This window comes from Equus asinus, chromosome 10 (assembly GCF_041296235.1).
Source record: "Equus asinus isolate D_3611 breed Donkey chromosome 10, EquAss-T2T_v2, whole genome shotgun sequence".
In the NCBI taxonomy this organism is placed as follows: domain Eukaryota; kingdom Metazoa; phylum Chordata; class Mammalia; order Perissodactyla; family Equidae; genus Equus; species Equus asinus.
The window spans coordinates 48,169,754-48,189,615 of record NC_091799.1 but is presented as its reverse complement, the minus strand read 5'-3'; the positions used below and the strand labels follow the sequence as shown (position 1 = coordinate 48,189,615).

Below are 19,862 nucleotides of genomic sequence, written 5' to 3'. Positions count from 1 at the left end.
CAGTGTTCTAAGTTCCTGAGGGCTGGTGGGGGAATGGGATAATTGAAGTTACCTTGAGGGTCTGTCCAGGAATGCTCAGGAGGAGGGGCTAGATTGGAGGAGGGGCAGGCAAGGCCTGATCGCCAGGAGGGCCGACGTTTGAGTCCCCAGACCTCAGCCCATGCTGAGGATCAGAGCAGATCCTGCAGACCCAGGTGGGATAGAGGTAGAGGTCAGGCAGGAAGGACCCAGAACCAGAGAGCTCTCAGTCACGGCCCTGGGAGCATGCGGCCAGAGGAGGTCTGTCCTCGACCCCTCCGCAGGTTCTGTTCGCTTCTGTTCGCCTCACTTTAGGAGCTCCCTTGCTCTCGGCCATCCTGCACTCATGCTTTTCTCAGGGTCTCCAGGATGAGTGTCAGTACCTGCTTCAGCCGCAGCTGATTGTCCGTCGTTTGCTGGACGTCGCCGTGCTGGTGCCTGGCCGTCCCTCAGAGCAAACCCTCTCTCCCCACAACCGCTCAGCCCTGTACAAGTAAGTCCAGCACCCCACCCCTGGCCTTTCCCTCTCCCTTCCCTGGCCTTCAACAGGGAACAGGGTTCTCTTGGCTTTTCAGCCGAACTGCCTGCTCTCCAGCCAGCCAGCCTGAACTGTGGGACCACCCAGAGCCCCCAGGGTGGGTCAGACCCCTGCCTCCCTCTCTTCCAGCACAGAGGGGAGGACCTGAAAAGGCCTCCTGTTCTTCTGTGTCCCCTACCCCTCCATGCCACCTTCTTCCCAATGTTTCATTCATTCTGGTGTCCCTCTCACCTCTCTGTACCCTGTCTTTTCTTACCCCCAACCTCCCCTCTGTGCAGGGTCTTTGTGCCCAGCTTCACTTACAGGGTTTCAGCACAGCTGGTGTGCGTGGGGGGCCGTGGGGCATCCACCTGCCCCGTGACACTGCGCCTACGTCCCAAGGCCCCACCCCTGCACAACTCAAGCTCTATGGCCTGTGGCGGTGCCTCCATATGTCAGCTGGAGCTGGCACTGCCCCCCTGGGGGCACTGGGTCTACGTGCGTGTGGAGACACCATCCCGGGGCCCTGGCAGGACCATCCGCTTCCAGCTGTGTGTGCGGTTGCAAGGTCAGAAGCCCCACATCTGCCCCAGTCTCCCAGCCTGTGCCAATGTGTGTGGCTGGGAAGAGGCGGGCATGGTGGCTGTGTTCATGGACACCCTGCCATGTGCCCACAATCTCCCTAAGTCCCCCCCCTCCGAGCTCCTCTGTGCTCCCCAAAGCCCGCCCACTCAAAGCTTCATGTCACTGGAAGCCTTTCAGATCATTTTTTGCACCTGATCTGGGGCTAAGGGACCTCGTTGCTCTCCTTGATTGAATCACTCTTTCAGTTTCTTAGGGTAGGCAGGGATATCTAGGACCTCTGAGACACTGTCCTTGCCAAAAAGCCCATGCAAGGCAGTGAGAGGGCCCATCATCTGTTTCAACAGCGTCTTCACTGCCCTTGGGAGGGGGAGATGACCGTGATTCCCTCCAATGTGACACTCCATTAGCTGTGACCACAAGGAAATCCCTGGACCTTATCCTGTGACCCTGGGTGCCCCATATTCACAAGGGACATTTGATTCTATCCCTCCCTCACTCCCCTTTGCTAAATCCTGTCTGGCTCAGATCTGGTTTGTGGTGGGGCTGTGGGGCTTGTGAGGGTAGTAGGCCCCAGCTTTGATTTCCTCTGTCCCACAGAGTGCCCGCAGCCCAGCCTGTCCCGTGCCCTGGTCCCCGGAGCTGCCATGAACATGCCCCAGTCCCTGGGCAACCAGCCACTGCCCCCAGAGCCGCCATCCTTTGGGGCCACTGTGGAGGGGGCTGGGGCCACATCTCTGCCCGAGCACTGCTGGCCAGTGCGCCCGACGCTGCGCAATGAGCTGGATGCCTTCTCCGTTCACTTCTACATCTTCTTTGGCCCCAGTGTGGCCCTGCCCCCTGAGAGGCCTGCCGTGTTCGCCCTGAGGTTGCTGCCAGTGCTGGACAGCGGAGGCGTCCTCAGCCTGGAGCTCCAGCTTAATGCGGTACTCTGTGGGGAGTGGGGAGGTCGCCCATGGGGAACTGGAAGGAGAACGTGTCAGGGTGTGGAGGCCCTTACCTCCTCCCAGAAGCCTATCCAGGTTGCTTTTGGCCAACTTGATTATTAGGAACCATGTCTCAGCCCAGTTCTGGTCAACAAATCTTCCCTGAGTATTGACTCTACTACAAATGGGCTACTCAGCCAGGGCAACTCAGAGTGGTCCAGGATTTTCCCAGTTTTGTAGGCTAACTCCCACTTGCTAACGGCCTCTCTCTAAGGCAGGTATTCACTTTTCTTGCATATCTCCTGTGACAGGGAGTTCACCAGCTCTTGAGGCCATGCAGTCCATATCTAGACAGCTCTGATTGCTAAAGGCAGTCCTGACTTCCCATCAAAATCTGCCTCCGTGGATTTTTACTCATTGACGTTGGTTTTGCCCCAGAAGCTATATCCAGTAAATCTATTCCTGTCCTTTTTTTTTTTTAATAGACTTGATTTTTCAGGGCCATTTTAGGCTTATAGAAAAATGGAGCAGAAAGTACAGAGAGGTCCCACATCCCACCTCTTTCCCATACAGTTCCCCCATTATTCACATCTTCATTAGGGTGGCACATTTGTTACATCTCGCTGCCGTTCCAGCAGCCCTTCAGATGCTCCTCAGCCTGCACAAAGCCAGACAACCTCAGCGTCTTAGCCCTCTCCCCACCCTCTGCCGTCTCCTCTGGTTATTATGTCTCTGAAATAAGTGATTTGTGGTGGTCTCACCAGGGTGGCAGGCAGCGTTTGTGCAGCCTGACGTCAAGTTACCTCTTTCAGCTGCTGCATCACACTGTGGGGTCACTTAGGCCTTGTAGTGCACTAAGATCTCTGGGTCTTTTTCCTTTCCTTCTTTTGTATTTTCTTCAAAACTGTTGTATACATTCACTTTTTTGTTATAAAAATAATAAGAGCACGTGTAAAAGCTTTGGAAAACAGAGGGAGGCACAAAGCCATGTGTCCTCCCTGTCCTTTTTCACATTAACTGCTGTGTTTATCTAATTGTTACCAATGGCCATACACATTTCTGTGCCCTGAGCCCGGTTCATGTGAACTGCTGCCAATTCCCATGTCATGTTTTTGCAGTCAGATTTTTATCCTGGATGGAAGAATTTATGTCTGTCTTTGAGGCATTGCCTAATACTAGTTTGGGCCTTGGGCCTCCTCTGCTTTGTGTAATTCACACACTGGAAAAGCCAGCCTACTGTATGTCTTAGTCATTATGTTCAGCATTGAGTAAGAGTGGGCTGAGGGCAGAGCTCTGTGTCAGGCCATTAGTGACTGTCTTAGGTTGGCACTGATCCAATAATTTATGTCTTGTTCCCTTTTAACTCTATGATCACCCAGCTCTGGGGACAGGAACCATTTTCCTATCAGCTGACCTGAGACCTGGTTTGTGGCTTGACATGGTCTTCTATGGGACATGGCTCAGAACTTTCTGGTGGTCCTGCTGGTCAGGACAGAGCTGACTCTTCAACCTGAAGATGTTCCTTACTTCATACTCAAGTTTTCTCTGACTCTGTTCTGACTAAGACTGTGTATTTTGTGTTTGCTGATTGCCATGCCTTTGGGCAATGACAGTGAAGTCTTGTTTTGACCTTGAAACTGTGGAGCCCCAACCATACTTGTTTTTTCTCGGGATCCTGAGATTAGAGGCCTAGCCCCCTGCAGCCCCTCACCCAGGCCCTGTGCATTCTTGTCTGTTTGCTCTCATGGGCGGCTGCTTACATTCCACGCATCTGCATGCTGTGACCTCTGCTACACTCCTCAGACAGCCCGCTATATTTATTCTGAAAGGTCAACTGGTGCCTCTACTCTGATCTTTCCCTCTAACATTTTGATTTTTCCTTTGGATCAAGAGCTGGACATTTGGATTAGAGAACCGCATACCTAGAGGACATGTTTTTCTTTGCCCCGCCCCCCTCCCCAATGACTTTTACTGAATAATACTTTGGCATACTGCCCTGGGCTTGCATTGAGGGAGGCTATGAGCAAGTGTCTGAAACTCAGCTCTTGCGGCTGAGGACGGGATGCACGCCGGCACACAGTGCTCCTTTGACGAGAGTTACAGGAGAACTGCCCCTTTGGGTGCTGTGTTTCTCCTGAGACTCTGATACCCTTTCATTTCATGGACCCACAAACCCGGCAGCTCTTGTTTCCTTTTTGCTTTGGTTGATTGGAATCAGCATCAAATACACGGCCCACATCTAGGACAGACTTTATTTCCCTACCCTGATTTTGAAATCTCCCTCACGTGTTTATTTTATCCTGCTGTATGTATTTAATAAGCCGCCTCAAGTCCTTCTTGAATGAGGTGAGCTTATGGCAGCCTGTTGCCTTTGTTCCTCTAGAGGCCCCTTCCATTTGCTCCTGTGGAGATCCAGTTTCTTTTCCTCCTGGCTGGGTTGCTACATTTAATTCCTCAGGTGTTCTGTTACCATGCTCAGTACCTGGGATCATCTCACCTGAGGAACAGTGGCCAGGTGAAGATGTGGCGATGACTGGAAACCTGGCAGTCACCTTGTATCCAGCACCAGCCCCCACCCCCCTTGCCCACAATGGGTTAGACAGGACTGAAAAAGAGGGTCTTCTCTCTTGCCTGGACAGAATCTAAACAATTCTGCCCAAAGAAAGGAATCAGGATCCCGCCCTGCCTTCTCTTCAGTCTTTCAAAGATCTCTGCTTTGGAAGATGTGGTGTTTCTCAGTTTTGTTTTAAGAATAGGGAGGAGAGAGAGAGGCTTCAGTGTGGGGAGCACCTGCAGGATTGGGTTGTCCAGTGAGGGCCTGGAGGGGTTTCTGGGGAGGCGTTAACTGGTGTAGGAGTGGGGGTCGTGGTAGGACCTAGAGGGTGTGACAGCCTCATCTTCATACCTGCCCTCTCCAGAGCTCCCTGCACCAGGAAAACGTGACAGTGTTTGCATGCCTGACTCACGAGGTGCCCTTGAGCCTGGGGGATGCAGCAGTGACCTGTTCCAAAGGTAGGGGTGAGGAATGGGGGAAGGAGAGGAGGCTGGAAGGCCGGGGCTGGGGCAGTGGAGGATGGTATGGAGGAAGGCTGGGCTAGGGTGTCTGGGAAGCGGAGCAGGTGGGCGAGGGTTCTTTAGGCCCTTATCCCTCCTGCCTCTCACTGACCGCTCTCTTCTGCCTTCTCCCCTCAGAGTCCTTCGCCGGCTTCCTCCTTTCGGTCAGTGCCACCTCCAGGGCGGCCAGGCTGCGGATTCCCTTCCCGCAGACGGGGACCTGGTTCCTGACCCTCCGCTCGCTGTGCGGGGCGGGGCCTCGGTGAGCGGCTGGGGGCCGGGCGGGCCGGGGAGGGAGCGGCCCGGGCCCCGGGTCACGGCGGTGTGTGCGCAGGTTCGTGCGGTGCCGGAACGCGACGGCCGAGGTGCGGCTGCGCACCTTCCTGTCCCCGTGCGTGGACGACTGCGGGCCCTACGGCCAGTGCAAGCTGCTGCGCACGCACAACTACCTGTACGCGGCCTGCGAGTGCAAGGCCGGTGAGCGGCTGGGCTTCCTGGGTTCCAGGGCGGTCGGGAGGGGCGGCAGCCTGAACTGGGGACGGGTTTAGAGAGAATGGGCGGGCAGAGCCAGGGTGAGGCCACCCTGCGCTGGCGGTGGTGTAGGGGTTGGCAAGAGGCCACGAGTAGGTGTCTGCTGAACCCATGACTGCCTTCTGTCCTCTTCCACCCTGTGCCCTCTCCTCCCGCAGGGTGGCGGGGCTGGGGCTGCACCGACAGTGCCGATGCTCTCACCTACGGATTCCAGCTGCTGTCCACACTTCTGCTCTGCCTGAGCAACCTCATGTTTTTGCCGCCTGTGGTCCTGGCCATTCGGAGCCGATATGTGCTGGAAGCTGCTGTCTACACCTTCACCATGTTCTTCTCCACGGTATGCAGTGGCATCAGTGTCTTCACCGAGTCCTTATCCGTGGTGGTGGGTGAGGGTGTACATTTCCACCCTGTTTTCCCCAGGGTTGGGGGTGTCCACACCTTAGTAATATGAGGATGTCTCCTCCTCACTGTGTCTTCTACAGCTGTGTGTCCCAACCTTTTCACATCATGGCATGCGTAGAAAATGGTAATTTTTATAAGGCACATCGGGATAAATGAACAAGGCTGTTTGCCACTTAAGATAACAAGCAGCCAGTGGAGACAGGGTAGGGTCTCTAGTTGTCACACGCCCTGCCTGTTCATCTAAGAGCTGAAGGGAACTTTATCTCAACACACTGGCTGAGAAACTGTCCTACAGTATGGAATTGTGTCTACACCTCCACCCTGTTCACCTCTGCATGTGGCAGGAGATGCCCACTTTCACCCTCATCTCTACATGTAGAGTCTTCCAACCTGCATCACCTTCTCTCCTGATGTGAGGACCGTACTGTGCTGGTGTTTTCCGTTGTACTGGGGATTTCTATGTCTTTAGCATGTTCTTTCTTATGGTACAAAAAGGTTTCTCCCCCTTCAGTTGCCATGGCCTCCTTGATTTCTCATGGGAACTTTTGGAAGACAGGGGATCTCTGTGATTGGGTAATTTATGGAACAGTCTCACTCTCAGAATCCAAAGAAACTTTATGTATTAACCTGTGTCCTGAGGCGTCATGGGAAATGGCAGTGTGATGTAAAATCACAGCTCAAAGGAGTATATTTTGATGAAGATTGTTATAGTTTTAAGGCCCTCCCCTCGCATTACAGAATCTCCACACTCCCTTCCCTGTGTTTTCCCACTCCTGCATAATCAGAAAAGTTCATATTACAAGCAAGCATCCCAGGTATTATAAAGAAAGATGGAGGAGAGAGTCTGCTAATGTGATTCAACCCCTACGTAGATTTTTCCACCCCTGAGATGCTGCATCTAGGCATCTTTTCCTCTCATCTCTGGGCACTTGGCATCTTGTGACATACAATGCCTGCCTATGAGCACTGGAAAATCTTAGAGAGAGTGAGACTTTCCTCATGTCCTGGCAACAAGGATATCATGAAAATCAATACATGTCCCTCTTTTGTCCAGCATTCATAGATCAGACATACGTTCACATTACAAAACTCCTACTTATCATTTAGGAGAAAGTGGTGGGGGGCAGGGCACAAGTGTCCTGAAACTGAAGGTCGTATCACAGGGTCTTCCTGGATGTTCATCCACAGATGAGGAAGAGTAGGCTGTCTCCACACTGCGAAGGGAGACTTTGGCCCCTTAAGCTGAGTGAGAAGAGCACACCCCAATTTTACTCAGCTGGCCCCTTTTTTAGACCTACTCTGACAGTTCTTCATTCTATTTTTATATTAGACACTCTTTCTCTTTTTTATTGCCAGATGCCTTTTATACCGTTGCTCACCAAGTCCTCTAGCGAAAGCTGTTCCACCAGCCCACGCTTGGTTGCATGTAGATCTAACGGGATTCACAGTTAGTAAGAGTAGCTGAGTGTATCAGGAGCCTGGAGCGTGTGGGGAGAGCATAGCCATTCTCCTGTACTTTGCATAGGCAGCCCAGGCATTGGCTCCAGAGTGTTCAGGCCTGGATGACCCCTCATTTTCTGGGTACAATGGCATGTCACCCTGAAAAGAAAAGACCTTCCCGACAGTGGGAACACTGCAGGGGCTCAAAATGCCTGGCATCACATTCAGAGCTTCCGCTCTCTTAAATAAGGCGAAAAGCAAAAGCTCAAGGAGAAGACACTGGCTCTGAGGTGTTGCCTAAAGTCCTGCTCTGACTCCTGTTGTTTCCTTATTGGCCAAGATATAGAGCTGCTGGTCATCCGTTTTCCCTGGGCAGGTTCCCTTTTGTCCCTCTTTCCCATTCTTTACTTAGTAGTTTAGACTTATTTCATTTTTCAGCAGTCTCCATTTAAGAACTGAAACTGATAACTGAGAATAGTGTCTACTAAATATGTGCTCAGACACCCCTAACTGAATTCTCCTAGTAGCTCTGTTGTAACTGATGGGACTCCCGTCACCGTCACCCCTTTGTGCAGATGAGAGCAGTTTGAACACTTCGCCCAAGGACTAAGGTGAGCGGTAGAGCCAACTCTCACCCAGCTGGACTCCAGATCCTCACGTGCAGCCACCGAGCGTCTTGCGCTGGGGCAGGGAGTGCGTTGATTCATTTCTAACCTGACTTCAGTTTCTCAGAAGTCCTGAGTATATAGAGAAACTCTTGACCTCAGTTTAGTGGGTCTCAAATTCTTCAAAGATAAAAAGAGCCACTTAAAAGGTCAGAAAATATACGGAGCTGGCCCCATGGCTGAGTGGTTAAAGTTCCACGTGCTCTGCTTTGGTGGCCCAGGTTCTTGGGTTCGGATCCTGGTACAGACCTATGCCACTCATCAGTCACGCTGTGGAGGCATCCCACATAAAAAAAACAGAGGCACAGATGTTAGCTCAGGGCTAATCTTCCTCACAAAAGAAAGATCAGAAAATATAACCAAACCAAAATATAAGAAATCATCAGGGCAAATACATCAAACATTGCGGTTCTACAGCTCTGACCTGTGCAGTTCAGCTACATACCCGTTTCAGTGCTACTGGGGTCCTCACCATCGGATCCTGAAGTCCCAGACAGAGCTGACATGCTGGGCCCTGCAGCCTTCCTTGCTGACTGCTGACACCCTGGCTGTGAGCCTGCCTTCTCATTACCTCTCTGTTCCTCACACCATCACAAGTAATTCTCAGTGGCCTTTGGCAAAATCCCGTGAGTATTTCCAAGAGGAAATGGAAGCAGAAAATAAGAGAACAGCAGTAAGTTCCATTATATCCTGAGTACCAATGTTCCAGTCTTTGCATGGGTTGAATATATTTGCATTTCCACTTATACATTCTGTCATGCTTGGGTACTCCATTTTGGAGAATTAGATGAACTATATAGTTCTGTTATAAGAATTAAAAATTCTACAGAAAAAAACAATTTAGGGTAATTTTCCAGAATTATCTTGTAAGTAAAGAAATGTCCAAAGCTGAGGAAGGTGTCAAATCAGATTAGAATTATATTAATAGAAGCCAGTTTGTAGTCTAAATTTTTTTCTTAAATTCTCCAATCTTTCTGTGTTATTTCTACCACTTCTTTTTATTGCTGTTGACAAAAGGAATGCCAATCTAAAAGTTAGCCCACAATTTTCAGTGGAACAACATTGCTGCTATATGTGTATATATATATATATATATATATATATATATATATATATATATATATATAGTTTTTTTTTCTTTTTTGCATGGGGGAAAGTTTATTAGTGTGGGAATATTCTCCTATGAATATACATGGCATAAGTATAAGATGACTAAAACTTACTGAGTACATACTGTGTGCCAAATATATAGGAGAATATTGCAGACTTTCAGGGTAGAGTCTCCCAGGTGGCATCATAACTCAGCCTTCAGTAGGCCATTCCAGTGTTCTCTTCAGCTATTTGCTTCTAGGTGTGGAATATGGTTACACCAGTGAATTCTATGGTGGTGAGCAATTCTCTTCACTTTATTTGCTGTGGATTATGTCTCCCGGCTAGAGATGGTGATGTGTAGGGTGCCGTGGCAAGTAGTAATGGATTCTTCTTCGTGAGTAATAAAGCAGGCTGAAGCGGTGCAGTCAGAAGGGGCGGATATGCGATGACAAGACGCTGGCTTCTCCAGTCTGAGGGGTTTCAGTGAAGTAAGCTGCCCCAGGTGGTTGGCTGGTTTTCCTGGTGAATTGTGACCACGTCCTCGTGGTCAGTGGATTTTACTGATGGCACTTCTGGACGTTCAGCAGTGACAGTAGCCAGATCAGGTGAAAGGCAGATCATGTTCAACACACACTGCAATTTTAATTTTACTCTGCCCTATGAGTTTTCTCCAACCTAAAACAATCTCTTGGCCCTTTTTGTACACTTAGAGAAGAATCAGTCATGGAATACTAGGGAGATGATTTCCCCCACACCTCTCCACTCCAGAGACAAGCTCTCCATTATTCCCCACTTTTTTGAGTGCAGAGAAATTCCTAGGAGAAAATCTGCCTTCAAGTAAATATTCCCTTAGACGCGTCTTCAATGTAGGTGGCTCAGCTGTGCTCTTCCGCTGATACATATCCTCTCCTATCTGAGATGGAAGGATTCGTTACAAGTCCTCCTTCCAGAAATGTTTGGGCATTTCCTTCTATATACTTGAGAGTCAGGCATGTGGAGTCAGTGCTTGGTGAAGCCTGAAATGTAAAATTAATGCTTTAAAATAAAGTCCTAATCGTAAAACAGTGTGGGTAATTTGCTGAGCTGTAGTACTTAGATCTGGTCTTGGAGTAGAGAATAATCAATGTCCCATAGCTAAAATAGAAAAAAGACCAAAATATTGATTTGTTTTAGAACCAAATTAACTCTCAATTAATCAGCACATATAAGAGAAATTGAAAAATAAAAAAAGTGTTTTAGGCATATTGAAACATTACTTCTGAAGCTGATGTGGACCCACATGACAAGTCAAAGTTTCCCAGTAAGAACTCATTTTCTCAATAATATATAAGAGGGAACCATGTCCCCCCGTTTATAAGCCCTTTGAGAAGCCTGGGATACTCACTTAAAATGTGGTCATTCCCACACAGTTTCCTCCTGAAGAGACAACGTTCTTTCTGTCCAAAGTGAAGGAAGAGACAGAAGATAGGTACACGAGTTTACTACTTGCAATTTGCATTTTGAAGGAATCAAACCCAAGGTTTCCCAATGCCAGTTAATATCCCTAAATTTTCTTTTTCATTTTTTCTCTTTCTGTAAACTCCCAGCTTCTCCCTGCCCTTATGTCATTCACCCTTTTCCCTCTGTCTGTTGAAATGGTCAATTTTGCTATTCTAAAGACTGGATGAAGTCTGCAGCAGGTTCAACAGGAACGTGAGTGCCTCCCTACTCATCCTTTGTCTCTAGAGACGGGGCCTGAGTCTGTTTCCCTTTCTGTCGGTGGTGACTCTGCGTCTGGGCTGGATTCTGTCAGTGTGGGATTCTGTCTTGCGGTGTTGCTCAGCTGTCTCTTTCCTCGGCTGTGACTGGGTATCCCTGCCCCCTGCCCATACCCAGGACATGGCTCTGGAGGGTCCGGCTATCTGCCTCACCAAGGTCTGTCAGCACACCTCTCTTTTGGGCCCAGAGCCCTGTGACTCAGGGTTGCCTTTTAATAGAATGATGAGGAAACTGACCTGGGCTGAAAGAAATGCCTAAAGGGTCCCTTCTGTCAATGAGAAAGCCACTTCAAAGGCCACCTTTGGGTGCCACAGCATCCTTCCTGCCCCAGCTTCACTTCAGCCTGGTGTATTTCGGTCCAATCATGGCAATCACACCAGCTTGTTTCTTCTATCGAGAAATGCCCTCGGTAGCCATGCTCCCAGAGGACCTGGGGTGGCATGCAGGGGACAGAGAGCAAACAAACTGATTCACAGAATCTTAAGAAAATTTTTTGATCCCCTAAAATCTGCTGGCATTTCTCCAGCTCAGCTCAATGAGTAGATTTTGATCAAGTTTATATGGGTCAGAAACCTTTTCTCTCCCATAATAGCTTTTTAATTTTCTTACTGACTCTGCTTCCGTCACCATAGTAACCCATTCCCTCTGATGACGTCGGGAGAGGGGAGGAGTGAGCATGCCCCCGTGATGTTTGTTCTCGGTCTGGCGCTGTTTGTCCTCAGAGGTCCTATACAGTGTCTTCTCTTTGGTTGACTCGTAAGGCACACGATGCAGAGGGATATGTGTTCCTGTCATCTTTATACCAAAGATATTCTTAAAACCATACATATTCTTAGTATTTGGCATCAATAAATACTCAAAGCACGTAAATTCTACATACAAGTTTAAGAGAATGGTCGCAGCAAGTGTTCCAAGACAAGGAGAACTCAGGTTATCCCTGGGTAACCCTTTTCACAAATAAGGGAAGGCAGGGTGCCATGGTAGCATTGTCCAGAGAGACACGGGGGTTGGGGCCACAGATCAGGGAGGCTGACAATACACCTTGGTTCCTTAATTGGGGTGCCCAGCATAGCTTGATCCAGTTCCATTTGTGTCGCCTGCACCCTCTTTGAAGCTCCTCAATACCCTGCTCTTTGCTCTGTTCCCCACAGTGTGTAGGAGGGGTGGATGCTGTCCCTTCCCCATCTTCTTCCCCTGAGTGTGAAATGCCGTGCTCTTCTGCGTGGCCTTAGGGACTACCTTTGTCTCCCTGTGCCCCTCATAGCATTGGGTGGGAGGGGATGAAGAGGGCCAGTTAGTGTACAGCCTGAGGACGAAGCCCAGCTCAGAGTCTGCACTATCGGGGGAGACCGGGACATGCAGGGGAAGCTTGGGGTCTGGGTCTGGCCCCAGGGCTTGGACCAGGGATGAGGATTATAGATGGGCCCCACGGTGAGTACAAGGAGATAGAGAAGGATTTGCCTCAGCTTGAGAGACCTAAACACCCCTTCCTCCCGGTGCTCTCCACAGTACGTTCCAGAAGCAGAAAGATTAGGAATGCGAGGAGGAGGGTCAGGGCTGCCAGATACGTACAGCTTATGAGGCTGACCAAGCCTCCCTACTATATTCTGCTCCGAGTGGGGAGTCAGGCATTTCCCAATTCTGCTCAGCCTGTGACCTCTGAATTCTGCTTTCCTGACAGCAGCACACCACCCTTGTGGACTCTTTCCCCAGTTTCATAGACTTGGACCTCTGCCCCAAGTTCTCTCAATGCCTGTCATTTCTTCCTCTAGTTCTATCATGCCTGTGACCAGCCAGGCATTGTGGTTTTCTGCATCATGGACTATGACGTGCTGCAGTTCTGTGATTTCTTGGGCTCCTTAATGTCCGTGTGGGTCACTGTCATTGCCATGGCTCGTTTACAGCCTGTGGTCAAGCAGGTCAGTCCAGAGTGGGCCCCGGGGGACAATCATAGCCAAAGTCCACTTGAAATCCGCTCCTGACCTCTCCCTGGGGGCACTGCCAAGCGCCTCTCACCATCCTGGCCCAGCCCCTTGAGTGCTGACCCCGGCTCCCGCCCAGCCCCTGGAGTGCTGTCCCCGGCTCCCGCCCAGCTCCTGGAGTGCTGTCCCCGGCTCCCGCCCTGCCCCTGGAGTGCTGTCCCTGGCTCCTGCCCTGCCCCTGGAGTGCTGTCCCCTGGCTCCCGCCCTGCCCCTGGAGTGCTGTCCCTGGCTCCCGCCCAGCCCCTGGAGTCCTCTTTCTCTAGGTGCTGTATTTGCTGGGGGCTATGCTGCTGTCCATGGCTCTGCAGCTTGACCGGCATGGACTCTGGAACCTGCTTGGACCCAGTCTATTCGCCTTGGGGATCTTGGCTACAGCCTGGGTAAGGGTGGGGAGGGCTGGCGGGGGGGGTCCCAAGAGGACTTGGGTGCAAGGCTCTGGGTACTTGGTCCCCAATTTAAGATGGCCTTGGACCCTGTCATCATCACTGTGCTGCTCATGGTGACCACTCCAGTCTTGGCAGGTGCTTCCAGGTTACGACCAGGGCTCAGGGGAAGCCTGGTGTGACCAGCTCTGGCCTGGGCTCCAGGCCTTGCGTGCCTGACCCCACCTCTCTGCCCCCCAGACAGTGCGCAGCGTCCGCCGCCGGCACTGCTACCCACCCACGTGGCGCCGCTGGCTCTTCTACCTGTGCCCGGGCAGCCTCATTGCCGGCAGTGCCATCCTACTCTATGCTTTCGTGGAGACCCGAGACAACTACTTCTACATTCACAGCATTTGGCACATGCTCATCGCTGGCAGTGTGGGCTTCTTGCTGCCCCCTCGTGCCAAGACTGACCACCGGGTCCCATCTGGAGCCCGGGCCCGGGGCTGCGGTTACCAGCTGTGCATCAATGAGCAGGAGGAGCTGGGTCTTGTGGGCCCGGGAGGGGCTGCTGTCAGCAGCATCTGTGCCAGCTGAGTGGGGCTTGGGGCCTGGCCCTTGGGGAACATGAGCTCTTCCTTGGGGCAGAGAGCCCTTCCTGCATTCTTCTGGGGAGCCTGGAGCCCTTCCAGGGACAAGAGACAAGTTGCATTTCTTGAGGACATGGAGTCTTTCTTAAGGACATGGAACTCTTCCAGGGACCTGGCACACTTCCCAAGGGCCTGAAGTCCCACATCCGTGGAGTCTTCTTAAGGACTGGAGCCTGTGCAGGGCCACAGAGCTCCCTCAGGACCGAGGAGTCCCTCCTCGGGGTATGGACCCCTTCCCAGGGATGTGGAGCCCTCCTGAAGACATGGATTCCTTCCCAGGGAGACAAAGCCCTCTCAGGAGCATGGCATTGTTCCTGAGGAAATGGAGTCCATATTGGGGAAACTGAGTCTCCAGATCTTCCCAGCAGCTCAGCAAGCCTGGCCTCAGGCTTCCTTCCCAGAGGCATCGACAGAGATGTGCTGTGCTGGGAGTGGGGGTCGCAGGACAGATGGGTCTGGGACGGCTGGCATCCTGACTTGATGCAGGCGGAGTCTGGTGTGTCTCCAATGAAGTATTTACTGGTTCTGTGCTGCCTTTTTCCTGGGCTAAGGGTGTGGGGAGCAGGGGAAAGAGGGACTCTGAGGAAGTCAGCAGGAGTGATGGGAACCCAGCCAGAATGAGCTACAAGAGCTAATGTCTGAGACTTTTGCCCACCGCTGCAGGCTGCAGTGGCTCGGGGTGGGGAGTTGTGAGTGTGTGTGTGTGTGTTTGTGCGAGTGCTGAGAGGATTTCAATCAGTGAGACAGACCTGGGAAGGAAAAGGAAAGGAAGTAGAGGTCCCAGGAAATTGGAATAGCAGGTTCAAATCTCAGATGTTCTAGAAATATCACAAGAATCTAATTTCTATTTTGAGCCCCCATTTTGCCTGAGTGCCAGAAACATAATCTTTTGTCAACCCAGAATTTCTTCTCTTTCCACAAGGGTCACAGCTGAGATCTGAGGGTCTTACATAGTGCAAAGATGTTGGGAGAATGTTCTCTCTGATCACCAGGGTCCACGCTGCACCCATCGCGTGAGATTTCCATCATCTCACCTGGTCCCCAGTCAGCGGTGCAGGCAGGCCATCCCAGAGTGGCTTTTTGTTCTCATCTGCATGGCCTTTTCCTGTCCTGAGGCTTTCTCTACCACTTCTGTGCCATCTGCAAAGACCTGGACCATTTCTACCCCGGAGTCCTGCACTGGGTTTGACTCCACCAACAAAGGCATGAGTTGCTCCACCTTTCAGATCCTACAAACCTGTCCAGGGACATGGCCTGGGGAGTGGGGCTCGGGGCCCCTGCCTCTGTGCTGGTGTTCTCACTCCAGCGTCCTCCTCTCTCCGTCTCCCCAGCTCAGGGAATCTCTGTTAATCTGGAGATGGGGAAGCTTTGCTTTTACTTTTCATGTTTTATCCCAGATCTTTTGTCTATACCTCAAGTCTTCCTTGTTCCCTTTAGGGTCTATGCTTTGAAGCTCAAAAGCCAGGAAAACATCCCTTTGTTCTCTGCTTTCTGCAAGCACGTCTCTTCCTTGGGGCGCTGAGCAGAGAGTGATGTGGCCAAATGAGTGATGAGAAGAAGCAAGAGGTGTGGGCTAGGTGTCTGTTCCTGTATCAGAAATATTAGTCCATAACATTAGGATGTATAGAGTCAGGTCACTAGGACTCATGAACCCAAATAGGTGGGATTCAGGACAGAGTCAGCAGAGTACAGAAGACGCTGAAGAAGGAGACAGAGCTGGGACAGACCCCACCCAGCTAGGAGGGATCAGAAGGGGCTTTCCAGGAGGGGGAGGGGTTGAGTGAGGATTGAGTGAATTTCTATAATGCCAAGATGTGGGGAGAGTGTTCTCTCTGGTCACCAGTGTCCACACTGCATTCCTCGCCTGAGATCGCCATCATTCCATCTGGTCCTCAGTCAGTGAAGCACTTAGAACACAGCACAGTCCCTAGCCTGGTAGGTGATGAGTGTCCAATATATTGTTAGCTAAAGGTCACGAAGTGTTTGAACAGCAAGGGGAGACACAGAGGCAGGAAAGACTGATATTTATTCAGGAACTGGGTGCAGGGTGTCTGGGCATGGAGAGTGTGTGTTGGTGGACTGGGGGTGGAGGCAAGGAGCCAGTAATGAGGTCAGATGGATATACGGGGTCTGGTGTTTATCCTATGGGAAATGAGGACCCAGTGGAAGATTTAAGTGGGGGAGGAGCATGCTCTGATTGGTGTTTTGATGACTGGTGCAGAGGATGGATTTTGGAGAGAGTTTGGAGGAGGAAAGTGCAGCGACACAGCTGTGGCGATATTTGAGAGAGAGATTCTCTCAAATGCTTCTTAAGGCAGTGTCAGTGGAAGGGAGGGACTGACTGAGAAGCTGTTAGGAGGTGGATTCTATAGGACTTAGTGACTGATTGGATGTGTTGGGTGGTGAGGGATGAAAGTCTGTGATGACTGCCGTGTTTCTGGCTTAGTGACTTGGGGGATGATGGTGTCATTCCCTGAGAAGGTGACACAACTTTGGAGGGCAGAATGATGAGTTCACTTTTGGACAGTTTGAGTTTGAGGTGCCTGTGGGATTCCTGGGGGGAAAACACCAGCAAGAAGACTGGTCTGGATAGAGCAGCTGAACCAGGTCTGGAACCCTGACCTCTTGGCTCCCTCAGTGGGGTCCATGGTTGTCTCCTGACTTGTCATGGTAGTGGGGCCCAGGATATAAACAACCCTGCCTTCCTTGAATACAGGCCTGTGGCACCCGGACACTGCTGCTCCCTCGCTCTATCTGTCCACCAAGTGCTCAGCAGCACAGGGCGGAATCCCCAGATGGGGACATTGTGAGGCCTTCTGAGTGGCAATTCAGTAAACCTTCTATAGGGAAAGGTCTGTGGGAGCTGCAGAGATGAGCCACAGCTGCTTGAATCCTGCCCTCAGGGAGCTCACGTTGTGGTGAAACACCACACATGCAAAGCAGGATGGGATGGGAACCGGGTGAAAGGCACCGACAAAGTGAAGGAAAGAGAACACTGTCAGGGCGCACCAGGAAAGGGCGTAGGAAGGAGACGGTGTCAGCTGCTGTGAAAACAGTCCTGGCTCTTACAGAGAACAGTGTGAGCGAAGACACAGGCGCAGGCAGCACAGATAAGGTGATGGGGCAGGTGGTCCGTGCGAGGGGGTTGGTGAACATCAGGCTGAAGAAGCAGGGGTGGGGGCACAGGTGCTGGAGGGCCTGAGGTCTCAGCTGAGGAATTTGGACTTAATGCTGTGGTAATGGGGAGCCGTCAACGGTTCTTGATCAGAAGAGTGATGAACCAGTCAGGGTTTGACCAAAGTAGCAGAACCACTGCGAGTTATATGAGGGGTTTGTTACAGAGAACAGGCCTATTCAGTGGTGGGAGCAGTTGGAGAAGACTGTGCAAAGCTGTTACCTGTGCATTTGGTGTTGGGCCTGAAGCCACTGTAGGTCAGCTGGGCTGGCAGGTGTGCAGTCGGGGAGGGGAAGGGCAAACTAGCACCAGGAGGAGCAACTTTAACTAGTGTCTGGCTCCCACTGCCTTCAGTCTCAGTGACACTGAGCTTGGTGACCTGCAGGAGAAGCTGGCACTCTTTGCCATGGAGCTGCCCTTGGCACAGGACTCAGAACAGCGGCAGGAGGTGATGTGCTGGGACCTGGAGGGTCACCAAGGCGAGCCAGCAGATCAGCAGCCGGTGAGAGTGCTGGCTGCTTGGCTTCTCCCTCCAGACCTCATGCAAATTTCTCCTGTGGTCAAACCCAACCCAGAACCGTATAGTGAAGGAAATGCTGGGAGTCGTGGTTCCAATCTGGTTGGCATGGCCCAGTACTAGCCACCACGAGGAGCTGCCAGAGCTCTCCTGGGACGGCTAAGCTGGCAGCTGCTGGTGAAGGATGGGTGATCAGAGAGAAAGACAAAGCTCGAGTAGCTCTTGTGTTGACTGTAGGGTGGTGTGGCAGTCATGTGGCTGCTCACAAGCCTCTCAATCCTCCTCTCTTTCCAGACATGTGGTAATGTGCCTCCCCACCCCTGCATGCTAGCTGTGGCCATGTGCCTTGCATTGACCAAAGAACTGCAAGTGTAAGTAACATGCCGCCTCCGAGTGGAAGCTTTAAGGGTCAGTGCAGGCGTTGTCACTTTCCCTTTTGTTGTGGCGACCCGCAATGTTCCAGCAATGCTTCTCCTGAGTCCCAGAGGGATGAAGTGGATGCTGCAGAGCAGACCCCACAGCCAGCCTCTAAAGGACCTGCGGCATGAGCGGGAAATCAACCTTTGTGGTTTTAAGCCACTGAAATTTGAGGTCGTTACCACAGCAGTGGCCTCGCCTGTCCTGCCTGATGGAGTGGAGAGCGGGTCTCTCCCTGGCAGAGCTGTGGCCGCAGTTCTCACCTCTGCCTTCCTCAGGCTGTAGGTGATGGGGTTCAGTGAGCGTGTCATCAGCCCATGGAGCAATGGGATAATCTTATCTGAGTAGGGGTCCTTGGCCTTGGGCTCGAAGTACGTAAAGGAGGTAGTCCTGTAGAAAACCACCACTACTGTGAGGTGGGCAGAGCAGGTGGAGAAGGCTCTGCGCTGGCCCGCAGCAGAGGGCACCCTAAGGATGGCAGCAAGGATGGAAATGTGGGATAGGCAGGTGAGCAGCAGTGGGGCCAGCATCAGGACGGCCGTGGCCACCATTAATAGCAGCACATTGAGAGAGATGTCCCCACAGGCCAGTTTAAGCACTACCAAGACCTCACAGAAAAAGTGGTTGAGGATATTGCGACCACAGAAGGGTAGGCTCCAGGGGAGAGTGGCCTGCAGCAGTGAGACAGCAGAGCCTGCCCCCCGCTCAGCACTGCCATCCGACATACATCTGCCCGCTCACGAGCTCGGTCACCTCAGTGGCTGGCAGATAGCCACAGAACGGTCCCTACACCATCACAACCACGAGCAGGCACTCCGCGGAGCGCAGCGCCAGGGTCAGCTACATCTGCAGGGCGCAGCCAGGAAAGGAGATGGTTCTCTGGGCTTCCAGGAAGTTGACAAGCATGAGAGGCACAGAGGAGGATGTGCCACAGATGTCCATGAGGGAGAGGTTGCTGAGAAAGAAGCACATGGGGCTGTGCAGGCGTGGGTCCAGCGGGCTCAGCCTGTGAGGAGGGAGGGCCCCAGCACAGTCACGGAGTGGAAGCCTAGGCAGAGCGCAAACAGGACCTTCTCCAGGTCATGGTGCCGTGTAGCCCCAGCGGGAGATGTTCTCTCGCAGCCGGCTGGTTTGCCCCATCCATCTCATTCTCTATCCTTTGCCATCTGGACCACACAGGTGTTGGAAAAAGCTCTGGCTGGCCTGGGAGTCAAGCCACCTGGATGTGTGACCTGGGGCAGGTCAGCCCTGCTCTAGAGTTCAGTTTCACCATCTGTATCATGAGAGAGTGAACTTCAGGTCTGCAGGTGGCCTTCTCAGCTCTCACGCAGCTTAGGGGACATGAGGCACATTCTAGTCCCCGAGGTCTTTGCAGTTCTCCTCAGGGTAGGCTCAGGGAGACAATAGAGCAGGATTCAGGTTTGTCGTGCTCCTTTGGAATCTAAAGAGTTCTTGGCTGTTAAAAGGAAGCGTCTTTTGTAGGTTATAACTTCATATGACTGAATTATACCCGTAGTATTTCAGATTCATTCATTTGCTGAATGCTTTTTGAATGTCTGCTCTGTGCTAGGTATTGTTTAGATGTTGGGGCTGTGGCAGTGAGAAAAATAAGTGGACAGAAAGATGCCACACCTGTCTCAAGGGCTGCCCCCTCTTCCCTGGATTGAGTGAGATGAGCTCTGGAAGGCAAGTGGGTGTCGGGCAATGCTCACCTAGTGTTCCTTTGGATCATAAAGGCCAAATATGTCCACTCCATAGGATGTATAAGCCTGAT

General features: G+C 51.8%; 1 protein-coding gene and 1 pseudogene across 10 annotated transcripts in view; one reads left to right on the top strand and one right to left on the bottom strand.

Moving 5' to 3' along the window:
• TMEM8B (transmembrane protein 8B) overlaps nt 1-14,505 on the top strand; it is a 28,070-nt gene extending 13,565 nt beyond the window's left edge. For 5 of the 10 annotated variants that reach the window (XM_070519198.1, XM_070519196.1, XM_070519197.1 and 2 more), the window contains 10 exons: nt 378-511; nt 835-1,103; nt 1,718-2,043; nt 4,962-5,055; nt 5,236-5,359; nt 5,432-5,574; nt 5,787-5,965; nt 12,758-12,904; nt 13,231-13,347; nt 13,591-14,505. In XM_070519198.1, coding sequence (XP_070375299.1) covers nt 965-1,103; nt 1,718-2,043; nt 4,962-5,055; nt 5,236-5,359; nt 5,432-5,574; nt 5,787-5,965; nt 12,758-12,904; nt 13,231-13,347; nt 13,591-13,926 — 1,605 coding nt within the window. In that variant the 5' untranslated portion in view covers nt 378-511; nt 835-964 and the 3' untranslated portion in view covers nt 13,927-14,505. The remainder of the gene's footprint in view (nt 1-377; nt 512-834; nt 1,104-1,717; nt 2,044-4,961; nt 5,056-5,235; nt 5,360-5,431; nt 5,575-5,786; nt 5,966-12,757; nt 12,905-13,230; nt 13,348-13,590) is intronic. The other 5 variants (XM_014866032.3, XM_044779235.2, XM_014866033.3 and 2 more) reach the window with 1 other exon arrangement.
• A 3,285-nt stretch (nt 14,506-17,790) lies between these two features.
• Nucleotides 17,791-19,232, bottom strand: LOC106847004 (olfactory receptor 13C7-like; annotated as a pseudogene).
• Nucleotides 19,233-19,862: the final 630 nt, after the last annotated feature.